Below are 25,104 nucleotides of genomic sequence, written 5' to 3'. Positions count from 1 at the left end.
ATACTCTTATTACTCAACTTTTAACATATTTTCAGGCGAGAAAGTAGCTGTGTAAATTACAAATATCTGCTTGGTTTATCAAGACATCGCATATTTGCAAAAGTGTGCCGACGTTTTCGGAGACGTCTGTTACCCACCAGCTCGATAGCAAGCCGGGGGGTTCAATGGTCACTCCAGCCGGCGAGAGCAGCGGACTCCTGGCTTCATCGTTTTCAGACCCCCGCTTTTTCGCTACTCAGGTTAAACATGATATATAAGTCACTTGGATAACTTAAAAATGTAATTGTTTGCCTTTTTTCGTTGTTTTATTTGTTCCGGAGTAAATCGGTTTGGCTGAGATCAAAGTTATTAGATTAAATAAAACTTTATTAATCCATCGGGTGGTTTCCTCCGGGATTTTCACACAGCTGAATAAACGTTAAACAGAAAACTGATTAAACAGAAGTGTGAGACGGTCGAGAATTTACGCCAGTGTCCTGTTATATTTTAGATAGCAAGGAGCAGAAGGCCGAGTTTATTAAACTCCACCGACACCGCGGTGATGCAAATCTGAAGGCTAGACTGTCCCATTTCGCAACCTCGCACTTCCGGCCTTCTCGGTCTTTGAAGGACCCGGCCCACGTAGACCGCGAAGGCCGGGGTCCTCCGAAGGATGCAGCCGACGTTTTGGGACACAGCTTATGTGTTTCCTGCTGTTTTTTCTCCTCGTACACGTCTCTGAAACATCCGGAGTACATCCTGTGCTAATCTCACTGAGCAGGCGTACAGGCACTTTGCAGGCCAAATGTCTCTCACCTTTGCCCTAGAAACAAGTCTAATATTTATCTGTGTCTGTAAGCGTGTTTGCATTGACCCTCAAAAGACTGAATGCCAACTCTCATGAGCACATTTGCAATGTGTGTATGAAAATAAGTATAACTACTTATTTAATAAAAGGTCACAAAATACCACTAATAAAAGGCCGGTTAGAATAATGTATTTCCCACAACTCACTGCCTCTGTTTGTATCTCTGTCACTGCAGGACCAACGTGGATCGAGAAGTCAGCGCTCTCAGGAGCCCGACAAATTCGTTGAAGAAAGAAGTGGAAGAAAAAAATACAACTGTGACGAGTTTGGGAAAGATATTACTGTGAAAGCTTCCCTAAAAATGCATCAGGTCATCCACACCGGAGAGAGACCGTTCAGCTGTGATGAGTGTGGAAAGTCTTTTACCCACCCTCGAAACTTAAAAACACACAAACTCATCCACACTGGAGAGAAACCGTTCAGCTGTAGATACTGTGGAAAGTCTTTTACCCACCCTCGAAACTTAAAAACACACAAACTCATCCACACTGGAGAGAAACCGTTCAGCTGTAGAGACTGTGGAAAGTCTTTCACCCAATCTGGAAACTTAAAAACACACCAACTAATCCACACTGGAGAGAGACTGTTCAGCTGTGATGAGTGTGGAAAGTCTTTCACCCAATCTGGAAGCTTAAAAACACACCAACTCATCCACACTGGAGAGAGACCATTCAGCTGTGACGAGTGTGGAAAGTCTTTTACCCACTCTGGAAGCTTAAAAACACACCAACTCATCCACACTGGAGAGAGACCATTCAGCTGTGACGAGTGTGGAAAGTCTTTTACGCACATTTCAAACTTAAAATCACACCAACTCATCCACAGTGGAGTTAAAGCATACACCTGTGATCAGTGTGGCAGAGCTTTTACTCACAGTAGCAGCTTACAGAGTCATCTAGTTACCCACTCTAGAATTAAGGCATACAGCTGTGACATTTGTGGAAGAACTTTCAGCCGGATAGGGAGCCGAAATACACACCTACGCATTCACACCAGACATGATGTGTACAGCTGTGATCAGTGTGGCAAACAGTTTGCTACAAACACAGTGTTACGTAGTCACATGTTTACCCACTCTGAGGAGAGACCTTATAAATGTGACCTGTGTGAGAAGACTTTTAAATCTCCACATTACCTGAAAGCACACCAAAAGATCCACACCAGAAAGACTCTAAAAGTGCAGTTACTGTGAGGTATGTATTTTTATTTTTATCTTGTCAGCCCGACTGTTTGAAACAAATGCTCATCAAATTATGTTAGCATGTTAGCAGTTCTACTGCATGGAAAGGCAGCTCTGAATGATTATTCAGACTCTGATCACAGGTTTTTAGGGATAGTGTTTGAGAATTGTATTACTGTTATTGTAGCATTAAACTAGTATTGATTTAATGTTTTTACTCTTATTGTTTTTATAGCACATCAAATTGAGCTGAGTGTGATAATGTAAACAGTAAAATGTAATTGGACTTTGGCAGATATGCTCTTTGTTTCAGGCGACGTTCAGGATAAAAATGTTGAAGGACTGACTTACACTGTCTTTGTGTCTTTGTTTGGAAGCAGAGCAACACAGATGGATCAAGTTCTCAACCCTGTCATCGCTGTGGGAAAGACTTTTGTTGTGACCTTTGTGGAAAAACTTGAAGTCATTGAAGGACTCTGAAAATACATCAACGTAGACACACTGGAGACAAAATGAACTACTGTAAAGAATGCGGGAGAGGCTTCACCACTTCAAAGCACTTCAAACAATATGAACTCACTCACAGTGGCGTTAAAAAGCATGTCTGCGATCAGTGTGGGTCATCCTTCATTAGTGCACGTCAGCTTGAAAAGCATAAACGAGTCCACACATGAGAGAAACCATACAAGTGCAGACACTGTGACAAAACCTTTTCGCAATCATGTGATCATACTAAGCATGAACGCAGACACATGAAAGAGAACTTCATCTGTGAAAGAGTTTGAGTAATCTCAGTTCATACTCCACTCACAAACGATTCCATGTTACAAATAAACTGTTACGTCTTGATTCCCGCTTTTACGTTAATCTTGTCAACAGTACATTTGCATAACGACTGAAACCGGCCCAATGAGTGAACAATGGGCTGTGAGGTCAGTTTCTTCATCATTAATATGCAAATTCTTATGACCATTGATCAACAACCACTGGTCAATGGCCATGAGTACAATTCACAGAGTAAAAATTTGCATAATGATTATGAAGGAACTGTTTTACTGTTACCAATGTTCAAAAACATTTACTAAATTATCTCCTCTGTGCAAACATCAGCGTGATGCAGGACGGAAATCACTCCCATCTCTGGATCACAGTGAATCTCTTCTGGTTTCAGGGTCAGACTTAAACCCTTGAGATCAGGCTCCACAGAGTTCAGGTGGAGTCTTCTGTAAAGATCTGATTAGGCACCTATGAATGAAAATGTGCCTCTCGTTACATTTTAAGCTTTCTAAACTGTTCTACTGTAGTGTTTGTGTTGAGTGGTTAGCTTTGTTCCAGCAGTTTGATTAAGAAATCTGTTTCCTGTTGTATTTTTATTGAATGCATTGATCCATGTGTTCTGCAGGTTTTTTTTTCAGCTTGTTTGTGTAATGAAATCCTGCAACAGTTAAACCAAATTTTTATATGTTAAATAAAGAAATGGTTTACTGACAAAGAGTTTGAGCCGTGATGTCATTTCCTGTATATCAGAGCAACACCTGAAGTGACCAGTGTTTAAAGTCCGAGTCAAATTTTGTGTCAGCATGACCTTGTGAAAACTGCTTGGTGATGCTTCACTATGTTATCTGCTAACTGTTAGGGCGTAGAAGGACGAAACTCCCAGGGTGACCAGTGCCAGGAGCTTCCTGATGCAGAGAGTTGAGTGTGGGGGATATAAAAGAGAAGCGGAGGCATCCCAAGGTTAAAGCTGGCATAACTGAACTTTAATGTTTGATGTGTTTTTTGGCTCTCCTGCGCGCAGTAATTAATAGCTTGGACACAGCAGAGCTTGATATAAAGACCTTACAATTGAATTGAATTAAATTGGTTATTTAGTAGGTCTAAAGGCTTAAACTGCGTCCTCACATCGGCTTCATGAATATGAAGGGTTGTAGTGGGAGAAGGTGGTGTGAAATCATCATAGGTGTGAAGTGAGAAGGGGGCTCCTGTGGGTGAAGTCTTTGATAGCGTCGATGGCTCTGTTGTGGGGGGAGTGGGGAAGGTGGGAGGATGAGTGACCAAAGTGTCTCTATTGAGGTGTGAAAGCTGCTCGATGTCTCATCAAACCGGCAGTAAAAGTCATTGAGGGTGTTGGCCAACAGCAAGTCGTCAGTGGAGTGGGGCTGTGTGCTTCCTGAAGTGAAAATCTGGCATTTAAAGATGAATGGGAAAAACTCGCTCACAGCTGACTAATGAACATTTGCATGCATGCTTAAGAACTGCATTGATCACATTTCACCCAAGGTTTAAAATTCTGCCTGCAAATGTCAGAGGTGTACTCGTCTGTGTCCATATTTTCTCCAGCATACGGGGGGTTCCCATCATAATGAGTCTTTTGTTAAGAGTTGATAAAGAACCTAATCAAAATTTCCATCAAAATTCCCTCCATCTTTGTGAGCTAGTGCATTTCAATTGTTGTTTCCATATTTGAGTCCATTCATCCTGTGTTATGCACACTCCTCCCTCCTTCTCCCATCTTATTTGTAAAAAATGTATACAAACAGGAAATGTGTTTTTTGTTGACGTCACCACTATATGCCTTTTTGAGCATTGCTATCAAATCTACATTAGTTTCCGACACCACTCTAATTGTCCTCTTTATATAGTGTCTTATTAACAAGTATCGGCATAAATCCTGTCTTTCCAGATTGTATTTTTGTTTCAATGTATCAACACTAATTAAATTTCCATCTTTAATCAAGCTATCAAATGTAGGTAATCCTTTAGCAGACCAACTTTTAAGACGTGGGTCCAATTTTTGGGGGGTAATGTCAGAGACATAAGCATACCATTTAAATAATACCAAGTCTTGTTCTAGTTTAAATTCAAAAATATATATTGTTAATTAAATGTTAAATAAAAACTGTAAAGTTGCATTTCCTGCGAAAATGCAGTGTAGTGGAATCTGATGAAAACGGCAGGAAAATCTCCCTTTTAACAGGAAAGCAGAACTCTCAAATAACCAGGAAGGGGCGGCCATCTGGCACAACCGGTTGGGGTGAGAGAAGGAAGACAGGAGAAAAGACAGACAGAGATTAATAACAAGTATGATTCAATGCAGAGAGGTCTATTAACAGTGTTGGGAAGGTTACTTTTAAATGTATTCCCCTACAGATTACAGAACTTTGTTGTCTGGGTCAAGTTTGCTAGCCAGAGACAGAGAGAGGCGTTGAAAGGCTGCTCCAACGGAACTTATTGTTTCGGAGGAAAACACGAACACAGTGTACAGTCGAGTCTTAATAGTGTACTTACAGCTGGGCTTTTGGCTGCAGTGATTATTATTGTATTTACATGCTTACAGCTCCCGTTTCTGCTCGATGACAACTCGTACTTTTCTCCTTTTTCTCCCTCCCTCGCTCACAGACACATCACGGGTATGGCAGTCCATTCTCCCTGCAGCACGGACTACACTGCCCATGAGGCTGCATTCTTTAGCGCTATGCTTGTAACACTCTCTTATTGCCTTCATATTAAATGATTTTTAAAAATATTTCTTCACTTCATTATGAGACGCGAGATTGAGACACGGGCATTAGGGCCTCTTAATGCGTGGAATTACCAAAAATAGAGGGTATAGCCAAACATATTGTGGCGAGGTCAGACAAGGAGGAGACAGATGTGTCGTTTGGTCTTGCTTCCCCGAGTTTCCAGGGAGCACAGCCGTTTATTTTCCAACAGGAACATTCCGCTGCTAACCAAACTGCTTGGCATAGCTTAGCACAACAACAACAAAAAGGCGCTCTCTCACCCAGGAAACACACAGTCGCAGGGAGAGCGCGTCGCCCTGTAACCGTGGCAACCGCAACGCTGCCGCCTGGAACAACAGAACAACAGAACAACAGAGACATAGCTGTCAAACAAAACCCAAACAGTCCTGACCTGCCACAATATGAAACAGGAAAGTACTGCCGTGTAATCCATTTATTTCAAAAAGTAACTGTATTCTAAATACCACCTTTTTAAACAGTAACTGTAACGGAATACAGTTACTCATATTTTGTATTTTAAATACGTAACGGCGGTACATGTATTCCGTTACTCCCCAACACTGTCTATTCACACATAGTGAGTGAGAAAGATGAAAGAAATACTCAACACATCATGGGAAACTCCCCTGCTGCCTACACCTATCGCAGCATAAATAAGGAAGAATTCAGGGTCACCTGGTCCAGCCCTAACTATATGTTTTACTAAAAGGGAAAGTTTCAAGCCTAATCTTAAAATTAGAGATTGTGTCTGCCTCACCAGTCCCAACTATAAGCTGGTTCCATGGCAGAGGGACCGACCTGAAAACTCAAGGCTCTGCCTCCCATTCTACTTTTAAATACTCAAGGAACAAGAAGTAAGCCCTGTCAGTACTCTTGCTGCAGCATTTTGGATTAACTGAAGGCGTCTCAGGAGGTTTTTAGGACATCTTGATAATAGCAAATTACAGTAGTCCAGTCTAGAAGTAATAAATTAATTAACAGCATCACTCTGAGACAGGATATTTGGAGATGTTTAGAGATATTGTGCATATGAAATAAAGCAGCCCCTAGTGTGTGTTACCTGGTTTTATGGATAGACAAAGCTCAGTGTCATCTGCATAGCATCTACTGCAGGGGTCCCCAATCTCAGTCCGGTGTCCCTGCAGGTTTTAGATCTCACCCTGGGTCAACACACCTGTATCACATGATTAGCTCATTACCAGGCCTCTGGAAAACTTCGTCTGTGTCCCAATTAAGATACCGTACGCTTGAAGTACGCGCACTACGTACGGTGCGTACTATAAGTACGAGAAGTGTGGAAGTGAGAGGCTTGTGAAATGGGACGGTCTAGCCTTTGAGGCGCTGTTCAGGTTGCCTAGTGTCAATAGATTTTATACTTAGTAGTCAGTATAATCTTTTAATAATATAAGTTTGCATATGATAGAATACTGCATGATGACCTCTTTATAACTCAGACTGTTTTTAATTCACTGTGACCTGTTATCATGCAGGGAAGGAGCAGTACCTGCTAGATAAGAGCTTAACAAGCAGTTTCACTTCATACCAGGTAGAGGAGCGTCTCCTGGCACACACACAAATACACACACACATTCCAATGTTTTGATCAAACGCACCAACTGTTGTATATAAATAAAGACCAGGGCAGTGGCAGAGTGCGAGTCCCGGAGCCCTCACTCTCGTGCGAGTGCTCTGTGACTGCCCTTGCATGCAAGTAAAACTGTGTGTTTCTCCTCTCTGATTTCTCAGCTGAAGAAGCGTCTTAGAATAAATCTCTTGACACCTAGCAACCATGATACTAAGCGTGAGAAACGTTTCATACAGCTTTGTTTGACAGAAATGAGAAAAAATGTTTTGTGGTTCATTCATTATGGTCATGACATCACTTTGATTTGATAAGTATCTGAGGCTGAGACCACGGGACTGTAAAACATGATTGTTGGGTCTTGATGCATTCTCAATCATCCAGGAAAGTAAATCTCCAAAAGTTGATTCTGTTCATCTGGACGTAGCGTTTTGTGGGAGAAATGTTTCGTCATCATCCAGGTGACTTCTTCAGTCTCAGCTGACTGCAGGTTTCCCCAATCTTATAAACAGATGATTGTTGGGCTTCATTTCTGTACTGAACAGTCATTTCAAGATTAGCTAGTAAATAACAATTAGCTAATGTTGTTCATGAGACTAAAATCATCTCACTGTGGTAATGTAAATATAATATGGCCAATATTTATTGTCAGATTATTATGAGATATATATATTACAGGATATATTACAGCAGTGAGCTTGAACTCTGGGTCAAAGATTCAAGTTACAGTTATTTATATTTCCTGTCACCTTAAATCCTCACTCAAAGACAAGTATCTTTGACAGTGCATATATAGGTGTATTATATATAAGAGACATATATTGTTCTTTCAGTATGTTGGCATTACTAAATTTGGCTCAATCCTTACATATATGTGTAAAAAGAAAATGTACGAGCTGTGATAACTGTGTCTGATAGAATGAAGAATAGACTGATATAGTAAATATTCCTTTATTGGGTGAGAAAATCAGACCATGTCATAACTGCTTTAAGTCATACAGAATAGATATCAGAGCCTTAAACAGGCTGACTTCTGCTAAATGGGTCAAACTGGGCAGAAAGTCTACAAACACATAACATCCTTATAGAATATGATGTAACACTATAGATCAACTTAGCTCAGAATATATAAAGCATATAAACAATTACAGCAATATGATGCAAAAAACACAGCAGCTACTGATCCAAAATACTCAAAGCTTCATAGAACTGAAACCAACATTTATTTTTAGCTCCATTCTGCTGCTGATACATACTTTAGGTTTCTGAACATTAAACTTGTTGCTGCCTTTCATAGTGTGTAACTTGAAGGCCCTGAGTACTTTCTCCCACACTGAAAACACTGGATGATCACATTATTTGAACATTACCTAATAAGACTGATTCAGGACAGACAGTTATGTTATGTTAAACTTTCCTAGCAGTCCTTCACAAACAGGGAACAGTCTGTCTATTCTCTCCATCTGTCAGCTGCTGCTGGCTCTTCCTCCTCCTCTTCCTCACACACTGCTGAGTTTGTCCTGGTGGATCATCAGGGGTGCAAAGCCTCACAGATGATGTGCAGCAGTGGGTCCCTCAGTCTGTCCTCACTCTGGACACTTGCAGTCGTCACACATGGAAATCAAATGTGTGATAAGCTGCAGGATTCAAACACAAGTGTAACTTATAAATACATGTTCATACTTTTATTCCACAATCAGAGAGAAAGAAACAGAGAGAGAGTGCAGGACAGACAGACAGGTGACAGTCTCAGGTGTATACACTGCTACAAACAGGAGGATTTAGTGTTTGTGTTATTACGAGTGCTAAACAAGAAGAGTTCCCAGATGGTACAGTGGACACATGTGTGACTGCTGTGATTAAAGCATCTTTCTTTCAGCTTAACGAGTGAACCGTCAGCTCGTTCAAACACACGTTAAAGTCCGTTTGGCTCGACACCACCGAACAGAGGCAGCAATATAACATAGCTAACATTAACAGTGCAGTGAATCCTGCTTGTGCCGTGATATTCAGGACTGCAAACCGAGCAGCATCACTGACTTTCAGCTTGTTGCGTTTGTGGATATATGACTGATCATCACATTCTCTGTAAGATTAAGGTCGACTATATATATATTTAGAAGTAGAGGCTTTAAAACCAAGTTAACGCTGAAAGTACAAACATCACTAATGTCACATAACTCTGCCGACATGTGGCCAACAGTAATGTTTTAATGTTCTTTGTTTTTAAACATTCGCACATATATGAGTGACATAATATTCAGTACTTACTTTTGACAGTTCACTCTTCGGCCGCTCCCGTCTGCCGTATTTTGCGCAAAATTATCCACACCCACCGCCGCACTATGAATTGTGGGATATATGGGACTACGAAGCGTGCACGGGACCACGCTTGATATTTAGGAAAAATCGACGGCGCATTTGGAGTACGCATTTGAATGCCATATGACATTTCTGAGTTTTAACTAATTGGTGTGTGTTACCTGGCTTCATTCCATTATTGTAAATTAAAATGTTATTAGAACATGATCAGACAAGAGAGAGTTTTCAGGACTTTGTTTTAATATCTTAAAGACAAAATTTTCAACAGAATTTTTAATACCTATAGAAAGTCTGATAAAATTTGAAAAAATCTAAAATATTTTAAAGATCTTATTTTCATGAATTTCAGGTCAGAGTTTGCAATAAGCTGCAGGAACCCTGTTCAGTGTCAGAACAGCCAAGTCTCCTCCTCTGATAAACCTCCATCTGTGTCACAGAAAACAGTTCATCTGACTATGACTGTAAACATCGGTTACTTCAGTTTTTGCTCTGATATACAGGAAATAACATCATGGCTCAAACTCTTTGTCATTCAACTATTTCTTTATTAAACATTTAAAATTTTGGTTTAACTATTGCAGGATTTCAAAAAAACAACCTGAAAAAAAATAAACATCTGAGGACACGTGGATCAAAATGTATTCAATAACCACTCAACACGAACACTACAGTAGAACAGTTTAGAAAGCTTAAAATGTAATGAGGCACATTTTCGTTCATAGCTGCCTCATCAGATGTTTACAGGAGATTTCACCTGAACTCTGACCCTGAAACCAGAAGAGGATCTTTCTGTCTCTTCAGATTCACAGTGATTCAGTGATGGGAAAGATTTCAGTCCTGGGTGATTTTTGCACGTTGGTGACAGTGAAACCATTTATTTGCAGCGTGGGATCGTTTGTTTGTGGAATAGGAACTGAAACTCCTGAAGCTCTTGTCACACTGGTCACAGCTGAAGTTCTCTTCCATGTGTGTGCGTTCATGATTGTTGTGACTACCTGTTTGTGAGAAGCTTTTGTCACCGTGTCTAAACTTGTATGGTTTCTCTCCTGTGTGGACACGTTTGTGTCTTTTGAGCTGACTTGCAGTGGTGAAGGATGACCCACACTGATCACAGACATGCTTTTTAACCCCACTGTGAATGAGTTCATGCTGTTTTAAGTCCTTTGGTCTGGGGAAGCCTTTCCCACATTCTTTGCAGTAGTTCATTTTGTCTGCAGTGTGTCTACGTTGATATATTTTTAGGGTCTTTTGATGACTGAAAGTTTTTCCACAAAGGTCACAACGAAAGTCTTTCCCACCACCATTTTAATCCGGAACGTCACCTGAAATAAAGAGCATCTTTGCCAACGTCCAGTTACCTTTTATTGCTTACATTATAACACTTAGCTCAGTTTAATGTGCTACAAAAACTATAATAGTAACAAAAGTATTATAATAATTAGAGAGATACTGACCTAAATTACTAGATCGGATATCGGAGAAATAAAAAATGTAATTCGATCCATTAAATATCACAAAAGCACCTCACAAAACTTGCGACATGGCGTAACCGAGCTCAAAACCTTAGCACGTCGGAGCACTACGCGTCAATCATGGAGCTGATCAATGATCAGCTGATCAGCTTTTCTGTCGCCACTCCCACCTCTCTTCTTTGTTTATCGCCCATTTTGCACCAGAAAGAGGAAACCAGCGGCTGAACAACAGCAGCACGTTTAAGCTTGATAAGCTGTTGTTAGAATTTATTTAATATTACTTTCTACACCAGGATCTTTTTCTACGCAGCTGACGGCTGGTAACTGTGCAGGGGCGGATCTAGCAAAGTTTAGCCAGGGGGGCCGATAGGGCCTGAACAGGGAAAAGGAGGCACAAAGACATACTTTTCTTTCTTATTCTCTTGTGTAGCTTTTATTAAATACATATCTGGATCTTACAACCAAAGTTTTTATCTGATGTACAATATATAGAAATCCATTACTGTATATAGTAACTATTAAGTCTAATATACCCTGGTAAGCTATACTACTTTTTCCTTTGGAAAGATACCATCTATGTAGTCTACAATTCTGTTGAAGAAAGATGTTGAATCTATGTAATTATTGTAGAAAAAGTACTGATTTCTGTGCATTAATTATTATTATTTTTTTTTTACATGTGCATTAAATTAAAGACGATTACGTCAATTAAGCATTATGAGGTTGAGGGTGGGGAGGATGGTTCCCCTTTTTTTTCCTGGGAATTTGCAACCCTATTAGTTAGGTTGCTTAATATTTCCACTAAAAACTGATTAAAAAAACAGAATACGGAGGATGGAGTAGGTTTAAGTTTAATAGATTGATCAGTATTGCTGAACTATGAAATATTTTGGGTGCAGTGTATTTTTTGCATAAAGGTATAACAGAATAGTTAGTTTTGCTTGTTTTTTTTTTTTTAACTTTGAGTAGCAACTTATACAAAATGCAGCAAGATATTAAAAAAAATGTTTATTCATTATAAAATACGCTATATCGGATTTATATCGGTATCGGCAGATGTCCAAATTTATGATCATTTATGATATGGTTATCGGTATCGGACATAAAAAGTGGTATCGTGCCGTCTCTAATAATAATACTAAATTAATGATACGACAAGAGTAATATAATTCTCAGATACTATCACTAAAAAAAACTGTGATTCAAATCTAAATAATCACTCAGAGCTGCTTTTCCATCCAGTAAAATTACTAACATACTAACACAATGTAATGAGCAGAGTTGTTCCAAACAGTCGGGTTAAAATGACAAGATAAAAATAAAAATACATACCTTACAGTAACTGCACTTGTAGAGTCTTTCTGGTGTGGATCTGTTGGTGTTCTTTCAGGTTACGTGGAGTTTTAAAAGTCTTCTCACACAGGTCACATTTATAAGGTCTCTCCTCAGAGTGGGTAAACGTGGCGTTGTAACTGTGTGCCTGTTAAACATAGTTTACCACACTGTACACACTGTACAGCTGTACACGTCTGTACACATGTCTGGTGTGAATGTGTAGGTGTGTATTTCGCCTCCCTATCTGGCTGAAAGTTTTTCCACAAATGTCACAGCTAGGGATGGGTATCGTTTAGGTTTTATCCAATACCGGTGCCAAACCGGTACTTTTGAAACGGTGCCGGTGCTTAAACGGTGCTCAAACCGGTGCTTAAAGAATGGAGAACACAAAATTGGTCCAAAAACCTCTCATGTTCAGCTGTTTTTTTGTAAAAAGATAACAATGTTAGCCTTTTCTGCAGCTATGGGGCATATATGGTATCACTCTTGGCTGGAAGCAGTGCTTAAACAATGGAAAAAACACAAACTTTGTCCAAAAACCTCTCATGTTTAACTGTTTTCCACTTTTTCTTTGGTCATTTTAGCCTTTTTGGCCAGGGTGAAGGGAGTATCTGCCATCAAACAAGAAGACAGCCGCATGTAGCTATGATGATGTTTGCTAGTTCACCTTACATGCATTAATGTAATAACGTGGTTAGCCTACTCAACGTAAATTACACACGAACAACATTAAGCTACTCACACAGAGAAGAACGGCTGCTGCTGCATCATCATCCATCATCATTTCTGCTACACTGGCAGGGCTAGGGGCCAGGACTCTACTCTTCGGGTTTTTGGGGGATGTTGCTCCGGGTCCGATAACAGGCACCACACCCGCAGTAGATGTGCACGGTGTGAGGTCTCGCAGCAAGCTATCAAATACGGCGCATTTCTCGGCTTTTAAAAAAAACGCTATGCGTCGCCAGGTGTTTCATCGGATTTGAGGTGTTACCTCCTTTGACAGTATCACAGTATCAGCTCAAAGCACTTGTTGCAGGCTGCTGAGTTTGCATATTTTGCTGTGAAGTACAGCCATACTTTTGACCGCTTCTCCTTGGGCATTTTTAATCTGTAGCTCTGCTCTAAAAGAACGTACGTACCTGGACCCGCCTACTATCCTCGGAAACGTAAAATGATTGGCTAGAATCTAAAGTGTATCACAGCTCAGGAAAAAAAAGCACCGAAATAAAGCACCGAAATGTGCGCTGCTTTTCGGTCTGGTTACTACCGTTTATGTCAGAACCGGTGCCATCATGGCACCGGATACCGGTACCCATCCCTAGTCACAGCTGTATGCTTTAATTCCAGAGTGGGTAACTAGATGACTCTGTTAGCTGCTACTGTGAGTAAAAGCTCTGCCACACTGATCACAGCTGTACGCTTTAACTCCAGTGTGGATGAGTTGGTGTGTTTTTAAGTATGAAGCTGAGGAAAAAGACCTTCCACAAATATCACACTTGTATGGTCTCTCTCCAGTGTGGATGACCTGGTGTGTTTTTAAGCTTCCAGACTGAGTAAAAGACTTTCCACAGTCGCCACAGCTGAACCGTCTTTCTCCAGTGTGGATGACCTGATGCTGTTTTAGTGAAGCTTTCGCAGTAAAATCTTTCCCACACTCGTCACAGCTGTATTTTTTCTCTCTCTTTCCTCTGTGAGATTTGTCGGCCTCCTGAGAGCGCTGACTTCTCGGTCCATGTTGGTGCTGCAGTGACAGAGATACAAACAGAGGCAGTGAGTGAAATGCAGTCGTGAAACAAAACCTGAACCTTCCAACTCCCTCCATTAACACTAGTTTTAAACCCGAGGCTGGTAGTGATGAACGAGTTCGCTCTAAGAGCCGATTCTTTGTATCAAATGAGATGAACAGGCTTCTGTCGGGGGGAGCCAAATAATCTCTCTCAGTTCTGCTGAAAATTCATGCAGGCAGACTTCAGACTTTAGTTTGACGGCTCACCATGCAGCAAATCACATACTAAGACAACCTAGCTTCATATGATTAATTGAAAGGAGAAAGGGAGGAGATGCTCTAAACACAGCGAGTGAAGTGGTACAAACCAGGTACACAGATCAATAGAGAGAGAAAAAGAGTTTCGAGAACAATTGAAGAATGAGAGAAAAGAGCAGCATCTGGCTGCATTTCAGTGGAGACTGTTTGTAAAATGAGAAGCTGGCTAAAATGAAAGCCATTTTTATTTTCAGCCATTTTCCATCATGAAGGTGTCGTGGAATTTTTCATAAAGTCTGCGACACAATCAGCTGTGACCAAGCCTTTTATTTCTGCATGCAGGAGAGCAAACAGACAGCAAACATCACAGTTACACAGTCATGAGAGCTTTGCCCTCGAGATGTTGCAGTGTCTCTTTTATAACATTTAACACACACAAAACTGCTGTAACAACTTCTTCTGCTGTCTGCCTTGCTCCTTCCCAACCCCCCACACTGTTGCTGTGCAATTCCTGGCCATGGAGCGACTCCCACAGTCCAGAAAGCACCTGGCACTGGTCTTTGTTTAAAAAAAACTTTTACATTTGTTTGTGATATTTTCCCACCATTGTTTCTTTTAATTTTTGATGTTTTGAGACTTTGTTTTTCCTATCATAAAGTCTTAATAACATTTGTATATTAAAATAACCTTGGACACATACTGCTATTTTAATGTGACAAGCTATTCTATGTTGGTATTTCTTATCAAATCATTTGACTCCTGGGTGTAATTACAGTTTTGACTTCCACTTTCACATCCAAGGCCAGAGCTATTGCTACACTTATATGGAAAACGACTCCATTTACATTTGGGTCTGCGGTCCCCCCTGCACTTTGCTTTAGCTATGGAGCCACTAGCCATTGCAGTTAGGAACTGTGAAACCCATCATAACTTTATATGCAGATCATGTGGTACTGACATTGTCAGATGCCAGCCGCTCATTGCCTGCCCTGCTTCACCCCATCGACAAATTTGGGCATCACTAACCCCTCATATGGAAGCAAATAAGAGATGTGAGATGAACAAAATACAAGAAAAAACTCATCCAAATGACTTCATTCTCAGTTAACGGCCTGTGAAGAACAAACACATACAGTGGTTCCTTTCCTTCTTACTAGGATGGATGCAGAATTATATTATACAGCTGACACCACCTCAGCATTAAATACTATTATTTTGTATTTTTTCACAGCCCAGTTAAAGGCTTTGGCTGAATTTACACTTCACACATTTTAATATCAAACTTAGTGTTTGTGTACACCTTGGTCATTATAACCTGACACTGATCAGTGCTGCTCTGACGATCACACTCACATCCATGTAATCATTTAACTGGGGTGATCTGGATTTACTGCACAATGCTGAATGTGTCCTTGCAGTACAGGGAATAACTCTCTCTGTGTTCCTGTAGAGAAACTCTGGGTTTGTGTGCTGACGAGCATCACTCACAGAAAGCTACAAAGGCTCACTCATACCTTTCCACACATGTGACAAATTCAAAAAGCTGCTGAAACCTTTAGAACATCATAAACTAAACATTGTTGTACTCTTTTAGGATGGAAAAGCTTTCAGATTTATTTAGTCTTAAGAGGGTTTTGTCTGGACAGCCAAACACTTTATAGCATCCTCCTTATGCATTTCATGCATGTGTTATTTTCAGACATATGGGGGTTATGTCACCCCCCCTCCTCCTCATCAGTAATGATCTAGTCCAGTATTTACTTGGGCGTGACTTAGCCAATTAACCAATAACTACCTATTATATGTCAGCTGACCTATCTATGAAGTTTTGACTGGTTAATTTGACATTTTTTTCTGTTTCCTGTCTTGTATTTAAGCAATTTTTACAATGTTTTACTATGACCCTGATGAAGGCCACAAGCCGAAACGCGTTGTTCAATTATTAAAGTTGCTCATCTTCCCTCAAGTGTTGCTGGAGTTCCTGCTTTGTGAATTCTTTCATCCTCTCCATGCACCTTGGAAACAGGTGAAGTTGTGCCAGAAATTTTTTGCGGAGATTTTATTCCTGCCATCTGTTGTGGGCAACTCTTGAACAGGCGTGATGCAGCCTGTAAAATAAATAAATAAAAATAAAAATTTAAAAAAGTGATAAGCAGATTGAAATATACATGAATGCAGGTGATGATCAGTGCATGGGACAGATGCAGTGAACACAGTATAGGTCATGCGTTTGTGGTGGGAACAGTCTTATGTTTATTGCTCATGAGTCCAACAGCAGAGGGGAAGAAACGGTTCTGGTCTGAATGGACCGGAGCCTCCTGCCTGAGGGGAGCAGGTCAAACAGACTGTGTCCAGGGTGAGAAGGGTCAGCTGTGATCCGAGCTGCATGCCCCAGTGTCCTGGAGGTGTACAGGTCGTGCAGAGATAGGAGTCTGCAGCCAATCACCTTCTCAGCAGAGCGCACAACACACTGCAGTCTCTGTTTGTCCCTGATGGTGGCTCCAGCGTACCACACGGTGATGGAGGAGGTTAGGATGGACTCGATGATTGCAGTGTAGAATTGCATCATCGTCCGTGTTGGCAGGTTGAATTTCTTCAGCTGCCTCAGGAAGTACATCCTCTGCTTGGCCTTCTTTATAATTATGGTGATGGTGGGCTCCCACTTTAGGTCCTGGGTGATGGTGCTATCCAGGAAGCGGAATGAGTCCACAGTGGTGATGAGGGTGTCAGTCAGGATGATGGGGGGGCTGTGTGCTTCCTAAAGTCCACAATAATTTCCACTGTCATTGTTTAGCACCAGGTTGTTGCGGCTGCACCAGGACACCAGACGTTCAACCTCCATCCTGTAGGCAGACTCATCCCTGTCCGAGATGAGTCGATAACAGTGGTGTCATCTGCAAACTTCATTAGCTTGACAGACTGGTGGTTGGAGGTGCAGCAGTTGGTGTACAGCAGGGGTGGGCAACTCCAGGCCTCGAGGGCTGGTGTCCTGCAGATTTGTCCTTGATCCAACACAGCTGATTCAAATGGGTAAATTACTTCCTCAATGTATTTTGTAGTTCTCCAGAGGCCTGGTAATAAACTAATCATTTGATTCAGGTGTGTTGACCCAGGGTGAGATGTAAAACCTGCAGGACACCGGCCCTCGAGGCCTGGAGTTGCCCACCCTGGAGTACAGGGAGAAGAGCAGAGGACAATTAGTGGATGACTATGGTGGAGGATTCATTTTCACAGGAAGTAAAGTTGATTTATTAAGCGCTTTTCATAGACAGGTAGTCACAAAGAGCTGTACACAAAGATTAAATTAAACAGTCCGATAAATAGCACAATATACACAATATAGAGGTTAAATGTAAATTAAAAATGTAAAAAGCACTGGACAAAAGAAAGCTTGTTTAAACAGTAAAGTTTTTAACTGCTTTTTAAAGGATTCCACAGAGTCAACCAAACGTAGTTGTGGAGGTAGACTGTTCCACAGCGTTGGTGCCACAGACTGAAAGGCTCCGCCCCCTTTCATATTCAGTCGTGTTCGGGGAGCAACCAACAAACTCTGAGCCTGTGAGCGGAGACAACGAGCAGCAGTGTATTTTGTGAGAAGCTTGGATAAATAATCTGGGGCCTGGCCATGTACGGCTCTGTACGTTAGAACAATAATTTTAAAGTGAATTCTAAAATCTATTGGGAGCCAATGTAAAGAACATAAAATAGGAGTGATGTGAGCTCGCTTGCAAGAGCGAGTTAGTAGTCTGGCTGCTGCATTTTGTACAGAGATGATTTATCCAAGCTAGTAAACAGGGAATTACAATAGTCTAAACGCGATGACACAAATGCATGGACAATTTTTTCCAGTTCAGCTGAGGAGACCATATGTCGCAGTTTAGAAATGTTCCTTAAATGAAAGAAACAGGAACGAGACAGAGATTTTACGTGTGAGTCAAGGCCCAAAGAAGAGTCAAATATTACTCCAAGATTTCAAATATTTGGCTTAGCAGAAGAACAGAAAGGGGCAAGAACCTGACTGATTTTAGAATATAGATCAGGAGGAGCTATGATCATGGTCTCTGTCTTGTTCATGTTTAAAACAATGTAATTGTTAGAAAGCCAATCAGAAACCTGGGTTGAGCACTGGACTAGGGTGGACAGCGTATCCAGCTGATTAGGCTTAAAGGACATATACAGCTGAATGTCATCAGCATAGAAATGATAAGACAGGTCACTAAAAGACTAAATAATGCAGCTAAAGGAAGCATGTAAAAGAAAATACTAATGGACCCAAAACTGAACCCTGTGGAACCCCGCAGGTTAGGGCTGCAGTGTTAGAGGAGAACCTATCAGTCCTAACAGAAAAGGTCCTGTCTGACAAATAGAGATTGAAAATGTGACGTCATTCCGGGGTAAAACCGCAAAGGATTGTGGGTACGAGTGGCAAGCGGTACTAGCGCACGCAGGCTTTCACATGAAAACAGTCACACAGCGATAAAAAGAAACACAAAAAATGGCAAGAAGCTGTTTTATTATTAAGTGGAATAGCCGGTCACATGACAGCCACGGGAAGCCGACGGGTAAAGAGATAGTTTTTTATCGGATTACATCGTGGAAGAGAAATTGTTTAAGCCATGTTTCTGAAGTAACAAAGAGCCGACGGATGGCCTGGATTGCAGCCATTCAAAGACCAAATATAACGTCCCAGAACACTCCAGCTCACATGTTAGTCTGCTCCAAGCATTTCCACAAAGGTACGTCTTCAGTTGTAGTTATTACGTAATTTATCATAACATAATTGTTGATGTAGGTTACAAATAAGTCTTATATTGATTTGAATGGAATTCATTGCGCTATACTGCTTTGTTCCCTGTGGCTTTGCAGGCTAATGTTTGTTGTGTTTTGTAGGAAAACCAGCCTACAAAATGCAGGAATGCATCCAGATGGGCCCCCTCTATCAACCTGGGTCAGACCGAGTTTAAAGCTGCTACCACAGCCAGATTTGATCGGTTAAGAGAGAGAGCGAGATCAAAACAGCCACGAAAAGTCCCGCATATATGTGTCCATGTGTTGTATTGATGCAATTAATCTTTTTACTCTGCCTTCCTGGAAAGCATCATGACCTTCTCCATCACCTGCTGGTTCCACTCCCTCAGCCTTCAGAACAGGAACAGACTGCAGCACACTGCATCAGTGTGCTCTAAAATCATTGGACTGCCTGTCAGAGCTCTGGCACAGGTTTTCAGCCAACAGGCCCTTAGACAAGCAGCCAAAATCATCTATGACCCCTCTCACATTCTTCACCCAGCATTTCAGTGGCCCCCCTCTGGGCGATGCCTCCGCTGCATTTCCTGCAGGACTGAGAGGAGGACAGCCACCTTCGTCCCCAAAGCCACTCTGCTTTTTAACTCATTTCCCACACCATAAACATAAACTACTCTACACTCTTTTATACTGCCGACACTTTATTTTTATTTATTTTTTGCATTGTTGATTTGTTTTTCACCGAAGCAGCTAATAAAGCATGATGGAATACAATTTTGCCTCTTTCTTGTAAGATTCTATAATAGAATGAAACAATAATGCCAGTTATAAATAAAGACAATAAATTGAATGAATTACGAAACACTTATTTTATTTCTATTAGATCTGAAAATGTTGTGTAACACTACAACCTGAAACGACAAATAGATTGTGTTTGCCTGTAAAGGATCACCTGTCGAGAGAGAAAGAATAGAAAACAAGCAAAAAACACAAAGCAACATACTAAACACAACACCATCAGGTTAATCTAGCTAAGTGTAAACAGCAGTAAATACTAAATATTGAATGTTGTTGTGCAGCACGCAGGACTGACAGCGCACAATGTGCTTTGAGGTAGCAGGCAAGAAAGGTGTAGTTTATGTCTATGAACAGTGAACACCTGTGTGCACACCTGTGTGGATCAGCGCACTTGTATTCAAAAGGTTCCCCCATGTAACGGTCTGCTAGCCGATGTAGAGATCCTTAGCCCTGTCCCCCAGGGCATGAAGCAGGCATGGAGGAGATCCAGGCTCCAGACATCCAGAGGCCCCAGAGTGCGAGAGCGCAAGGAGGACCACCGGAGGGGCATCCGTGCCACCCTCATGGGAAGGGCTGAGGATCCCCAGACGAGGGGTCACCCAGTAGCCACAGAGCAGAAGCCAGAGGGGGCTGCACTGGCGTGCCCGCCGGCAGCCAGCTGTGCCAGAGTGAACCGAGCCACAGGCCCAGAGGCCGGAGGCCTGAGGGCCCCCTTTGCCCCGGAAGAGGCCTGACCGAGCAACAGGCGCCAGGCCCCACCAAGTAGTCACCGGGAGTGAGCTGGTACATACCTGAGCGCCCAGCATACCTGAGCACCCTGGACACCAAGAACCACCAACGCACCGACCCCTGAGGGCACCAGTCACCGGCAGGGATTGTGGTGAGGGGAGATAGGCCTCCCCTGCACCCTGGTGACACACCCGCATCCCAAAGCCCTACCTGTATGGGTGGGTGTGTTGGAGCGGGAAGAGAGAGGCAGCCGGGGATGGGGAGGAAAAGAAGGGAGGCCCCTCCCTAGGGCCAGCTCCCCCGCTGACCCCAGTAGGCACCCCCGTCCTCTGGCACCCACCAAGGCAAGGGAGCCCAAGCCCATCCAGACCGGGGCCTACGGCCTACGGGGCAGCCCACCCGACCCCACCGCAGAGGAAACTGTACCCACCCCAACATTCAATCATCTCCCAGACTACACAAGACAATAGACACCCGGGTTAAGTTTATTCTCCACCTCTCCTATGTCTCTCCCCCACCTGCAGAGTGGACTCCTGCAAGGATGGAACAACCTCCCTGCCAGTTGAAGAGCCCTTTAGTTAGGCCGATGCACCAGAGGCCCCCTGTGCCAGGGCTGAGCCCCGTGCACCCACCCGCCCACAACCTCGGCGACACACCAACAAGGACCGAAGCCCCCAAGGCCCAGCCAGAGTCCTAGCACGGAGGCGAAGCACCCCCGAACCCCAAGCCCCCACGCCTGCCCCGGATCCACTCAGAGGCAGCCAGGCTACCAGGCCAGTAACCTACGTCCGCTAGCACAGACCCTCCCCCAGCCCTGCTGCACGCAGCCACAAGGAGAACACCCTCTAAGATGACCACAACCCCTGGGTTAAGCCCTCCAGGGATAACTCCAGGGATGATGTTTGAGCTGATAAATGGTAGGTCTGAAATCTCTAGATTATTGCATAGTGCCTGTTCAACATCTAGCCAGGGCTCATCTAAGAAGGTACGTTTTAACCATCCTGAGATGAACTGAAGTCTGTTGGCTAAGAAATATTGTTGAAAATTAGGCAGATCTAATCCTCCTTTATCCTTGGTTCTTTGAAGGTTTTTTAAGCTTATACGCGGGGGTTTATCTTTCCAAAGGAATTTAGAAACAAGATCATCATTTTTATAGTGGCGACCCTTCCCATGAGTGATATGGGTAGAGATTTCCATCTAGTCAGAACACTGCCCCTAGCATCCTGGAGCACTTCTGTTGTGTTTTGTACGTGTTTTGAAGTTTGTATGTGTTTTGGAGTTTGTACGTGCTTTGTCTGTAGGGGCCACCGTAAATATACTTTTATTTATTCACTCCACATAAAATGTAATAAATAAATCATATAATACAAAAAACAACTATTCACATTTCAACTTTTAACTATTTAAATTTTCAGATTTTTCCTTTTAAAGAAATTTAAAATGAAACAACACAAAACACTGCAAACCACAACACAATTAAATATAAATTAAAATATGAAAACAAAAAGAAGATGCACATTCTCTGTCATATGGGCCTGCATGAATAAACTTTCTGAATCCTTTATCATCTGCAACTGAAAATAGTTGTGGATGATTACTATACCTTTCTAATGTGACGTTGTTGTCCCTGGCTGTCTTTCTCTCTCTCTCCCTCCCACTCTGTTCCTGTGCTACTGCGACTGTAACTACCGCCCCTCCCCTGTCTGCCCAGCGCAAAGCACAAGGCTCGTGAGAGAGAGGGTGAGAGAAAGAAAAAAAAACAAACCACGGCTCGCAATAAGGAGCCGGCTCGCGTCGTTCACGTCAAAGATCCGGCTGTAAGAGCCATTTCTTTCGTGACCGACACATCACTAAGACAGAGAGAAAGAGGAGCAATGTGTGGAGATATTTTATGGATGTAAATGAAAATGCTGGAGAACAGCTGGAAGGCATGTCAGCACCTAAAGCCAGAGGGGACCACAACAAGCTGTAGAGCTCAACTTTCAGCTCGTTTGTTTGCAGGGTTGTAAAATGGGCAGCATAGTGGCTCAGGCCTGACAGGAGGAATGAGCCACTCAGCCTCTTCCTGTGAGCAGTTTGCATGTTCTCCTTATATTTCTCAGTTTTCTGTGGGTACTTTTTCAGCTATACAAAAACATGCACCTCAACTGGAAACTCAAAGTGAAAAGCTGACTTAGTTTGAAAATAAAAGAGATCATTTAAAGATTTAACCAATGCTAATTTTTGGATGAGTGATGAAACGTTTCTCCAACTGAAAATGTCCGGATGAACAGAATCAACCTTTTGGGATTTACTTACCTGGATGATTAAGCATGTATCAAGACGTTATTTTATTAATATTTTTAAAATGATAGCGGCACACACGAAAATTTTTGCAGCACAAACGTAGCACAAATGTTTAACATCAATTTTGTTTGATTTGGGTAATGTGGGGGGGCTGGTTGACCTTTTGACCTTTACATTTTCATTAATATCTTTAAAACAGAAGCAGCAAAAAAAAAAACAAAAAAAAAAACCAGAAGCAGCACAAACAACAATTTTAGCAGCACAAACGTAGCACAGTTGATTGACACCCATTTTGTTTGATTTAATTAATGTGGGGGGGCTGGTTGAACTCTGATGACCTCTAGAAATTTTCATTAATATCTTTAAAACAGAAGCAGCACAAATGAAAATTTTTGCAGCACAAACCAGCACAAATGTAGCACAAACGTTTGATACCACTTTTGTGGGATTTGAAGAAGGTGGGGGGCAATGTTCCCTCTAAGCTGCGCACGTGCGCAATTGTGCACTGCTGGCACGGTCTCTGCGCACAGAAAATCTGCGTTGCGCACAAAAAAAATCTAACCTGAATTGAAATTAAAATTAATACTTTAACAATTCTGTTTTGCAGTGTTAGTCAGTAAGTGACTGGCTGCTCCCGTATGGGATTACAACGATGCCACCTTATCCCATAGTCCAGCCAATGATGCGATTCACATTCGTATATACGCAGCTAATCAACGTCGCTGACAGGCTATGACAGCGTCCTTATGTGCCGACACCGGTGGTTTAGCGAGGCGGCTGATGTAGAGTGAAGCCACGTTAATGACAACGTGTACAACCATTGGAGATGTGAGCAGGACAGACGGAACAACTGACGGACAAAGTGTGGACTTTATACCAGTTTTTAAATTGTGTTGATCGGCCACGTAAAACCAGAGTTATGATAAAAATATCTGCAATGTTTGGTTTTCTTCCTGAATACTGTCGTTGTTTATATTTACTGCGGGAAGAAACGGTAAAAACGGCGTTTTATAAGGAAAACGCTCGAAAGCCTGTGAGCAAAAACAAACTCCACCCCCCTCTCCCTTTCCTATTCGTCCAAAAAAGTACGATGTCGACCAATCAAAAAATGATATGGCAACATGGCATCTAGTTGTTAAGAAACGGGGGAAGTTTTAGGAGTGACGGCGTGTTTTGAGATGTGAGAGATTTGAGACGTTTAGCACAAATCTTGTGTAGTTAGTGTGTAGTTAGTGTGTAGTTAGTGTGTAGTGTAGTTTTGTTGTGTGTGTCAGAACAATGAGGCGACTGCTGAATGTTACAGGTGTTACAGCAGTGATACATCTGCTGCTGTCAGGCCTGCAGGTATCAGGCTGTTGTTCTCCTTCATCTCATAGTGGACAGAAATTATTTTTGGAGTGGCACAAATAATTTGTGTGGCATCAGATTTGATGCAGAACAGCTGATTGTTCTGTAAATAGTTTGAAATGTTTATTTAAAAACACCTTGGCTGCATTTAAAAAAAATAGCTGCAAAAAACTTTGTTGTTTGCCAAACTGAGTTACTTTTTTAAAGAAGTAACTATATAATTAATTGCCCAGCATTGGTCATTATTTACTGTATTTGCAGACAGGACTCAGACCCAGACCACAGACTCATAATACAAGTCAGAGCTTTATAAAAAAAAAAGAAGAAAAAAGAAAGTTATTTTTACTTCCAATAGTGTTAACATGCTACACAGGTCAATGACTAGATTTTTTTACATTTTCATTGCAAGTGGCAGTTAAAGCACTTACAATGAAAGTGCAGTTAATTAAAGCAGTTAATTAAAAGTATTCTAACATAAATGTAAATGCTGTAATATGATTATTTTAATAAACATGTAACTTGGATGGATTCGATGCTGGCGTGACCACAGTGCACACGTCTGATGTTGCTCACAGTGGTCCAAGGGACGCTCAGGGAGTTTGTGTGTTCGCTCAGACACATGAAAAATTAGAGGGAACATTGGTGGGGGGGCCAACTTCACTCACATTAAAGGCAGCTGTGGAGGAGAGCAGTGTGTAATGATATATGAGATGAATTCTGAACACATTTGAATGACTTTTACTTCCCACAATAATGAGTCAACACAATAAAAACACACCTGAAATGTAAATGTGCATGTCTCTAAAACTTTGACTCTGCTTCTGGTGTTTAATGTCTCATAGCCTAGGCTATAAATAAAATAGAGCTAAAAATCAAAATTAAAAGGTTAAGCCATTTTTCATGGAGCGTGTTTGAAGTATACTTTTCTTTTACATTTCTATAAAGAAAAAAA

The 25,104-nt window shown here is 41.8% G+C and overlaps 1 protein-coding gene across 1 annotated transcript in view; it reads left to right on the top strand.

The window, feature by feature from the left end:
• LOC146379860 (uncharacterized) overlaps positions 1–3,424 on the top strand; it is an 8,837-nt gene extending 5,413 nt beyond the window's left edge. The window contains exons 2-3 of the mRNA XM_084938735.1: positions 1,023–2,040; positions 2,408–3,424. Coding sequence (XP_084794861.1) covers positions 1,149–2,039 — 891 coding nt within the window. The 5' untranslated portion in view covers positions 1,023–1,148 and the 3' untranslated portion in view covers position 2,040; positions 2,408–3,424. The remainder of the gene's footprint in view (positions 1–1,022; positions 2,041–2,407) is intronic.
• The last annotated feature ends 21,680 nt before the right edge of the window (positions 3,425–25,104 follow it).

Source organism: Perissodus microlepis, chromosome 9, assembly GCF_051167445.1.
Source record: "Perissodus microlepis isolate ML-2025 ecotype Zambia chromosome 9, ASM5116744v1, whole genome shotgun sequence".
Classification (NCBI taxonomy): Eukaryota; Metazoa; Chordata; class Actinopteri; order Cichliformes; family Cichlidae; genus Perissodus; species Perissodus microlepis.
Note: the sequence above shows the minus strand (reverse complement) of the source record. Positions and strands in the feature narration are given on the sequence as shown.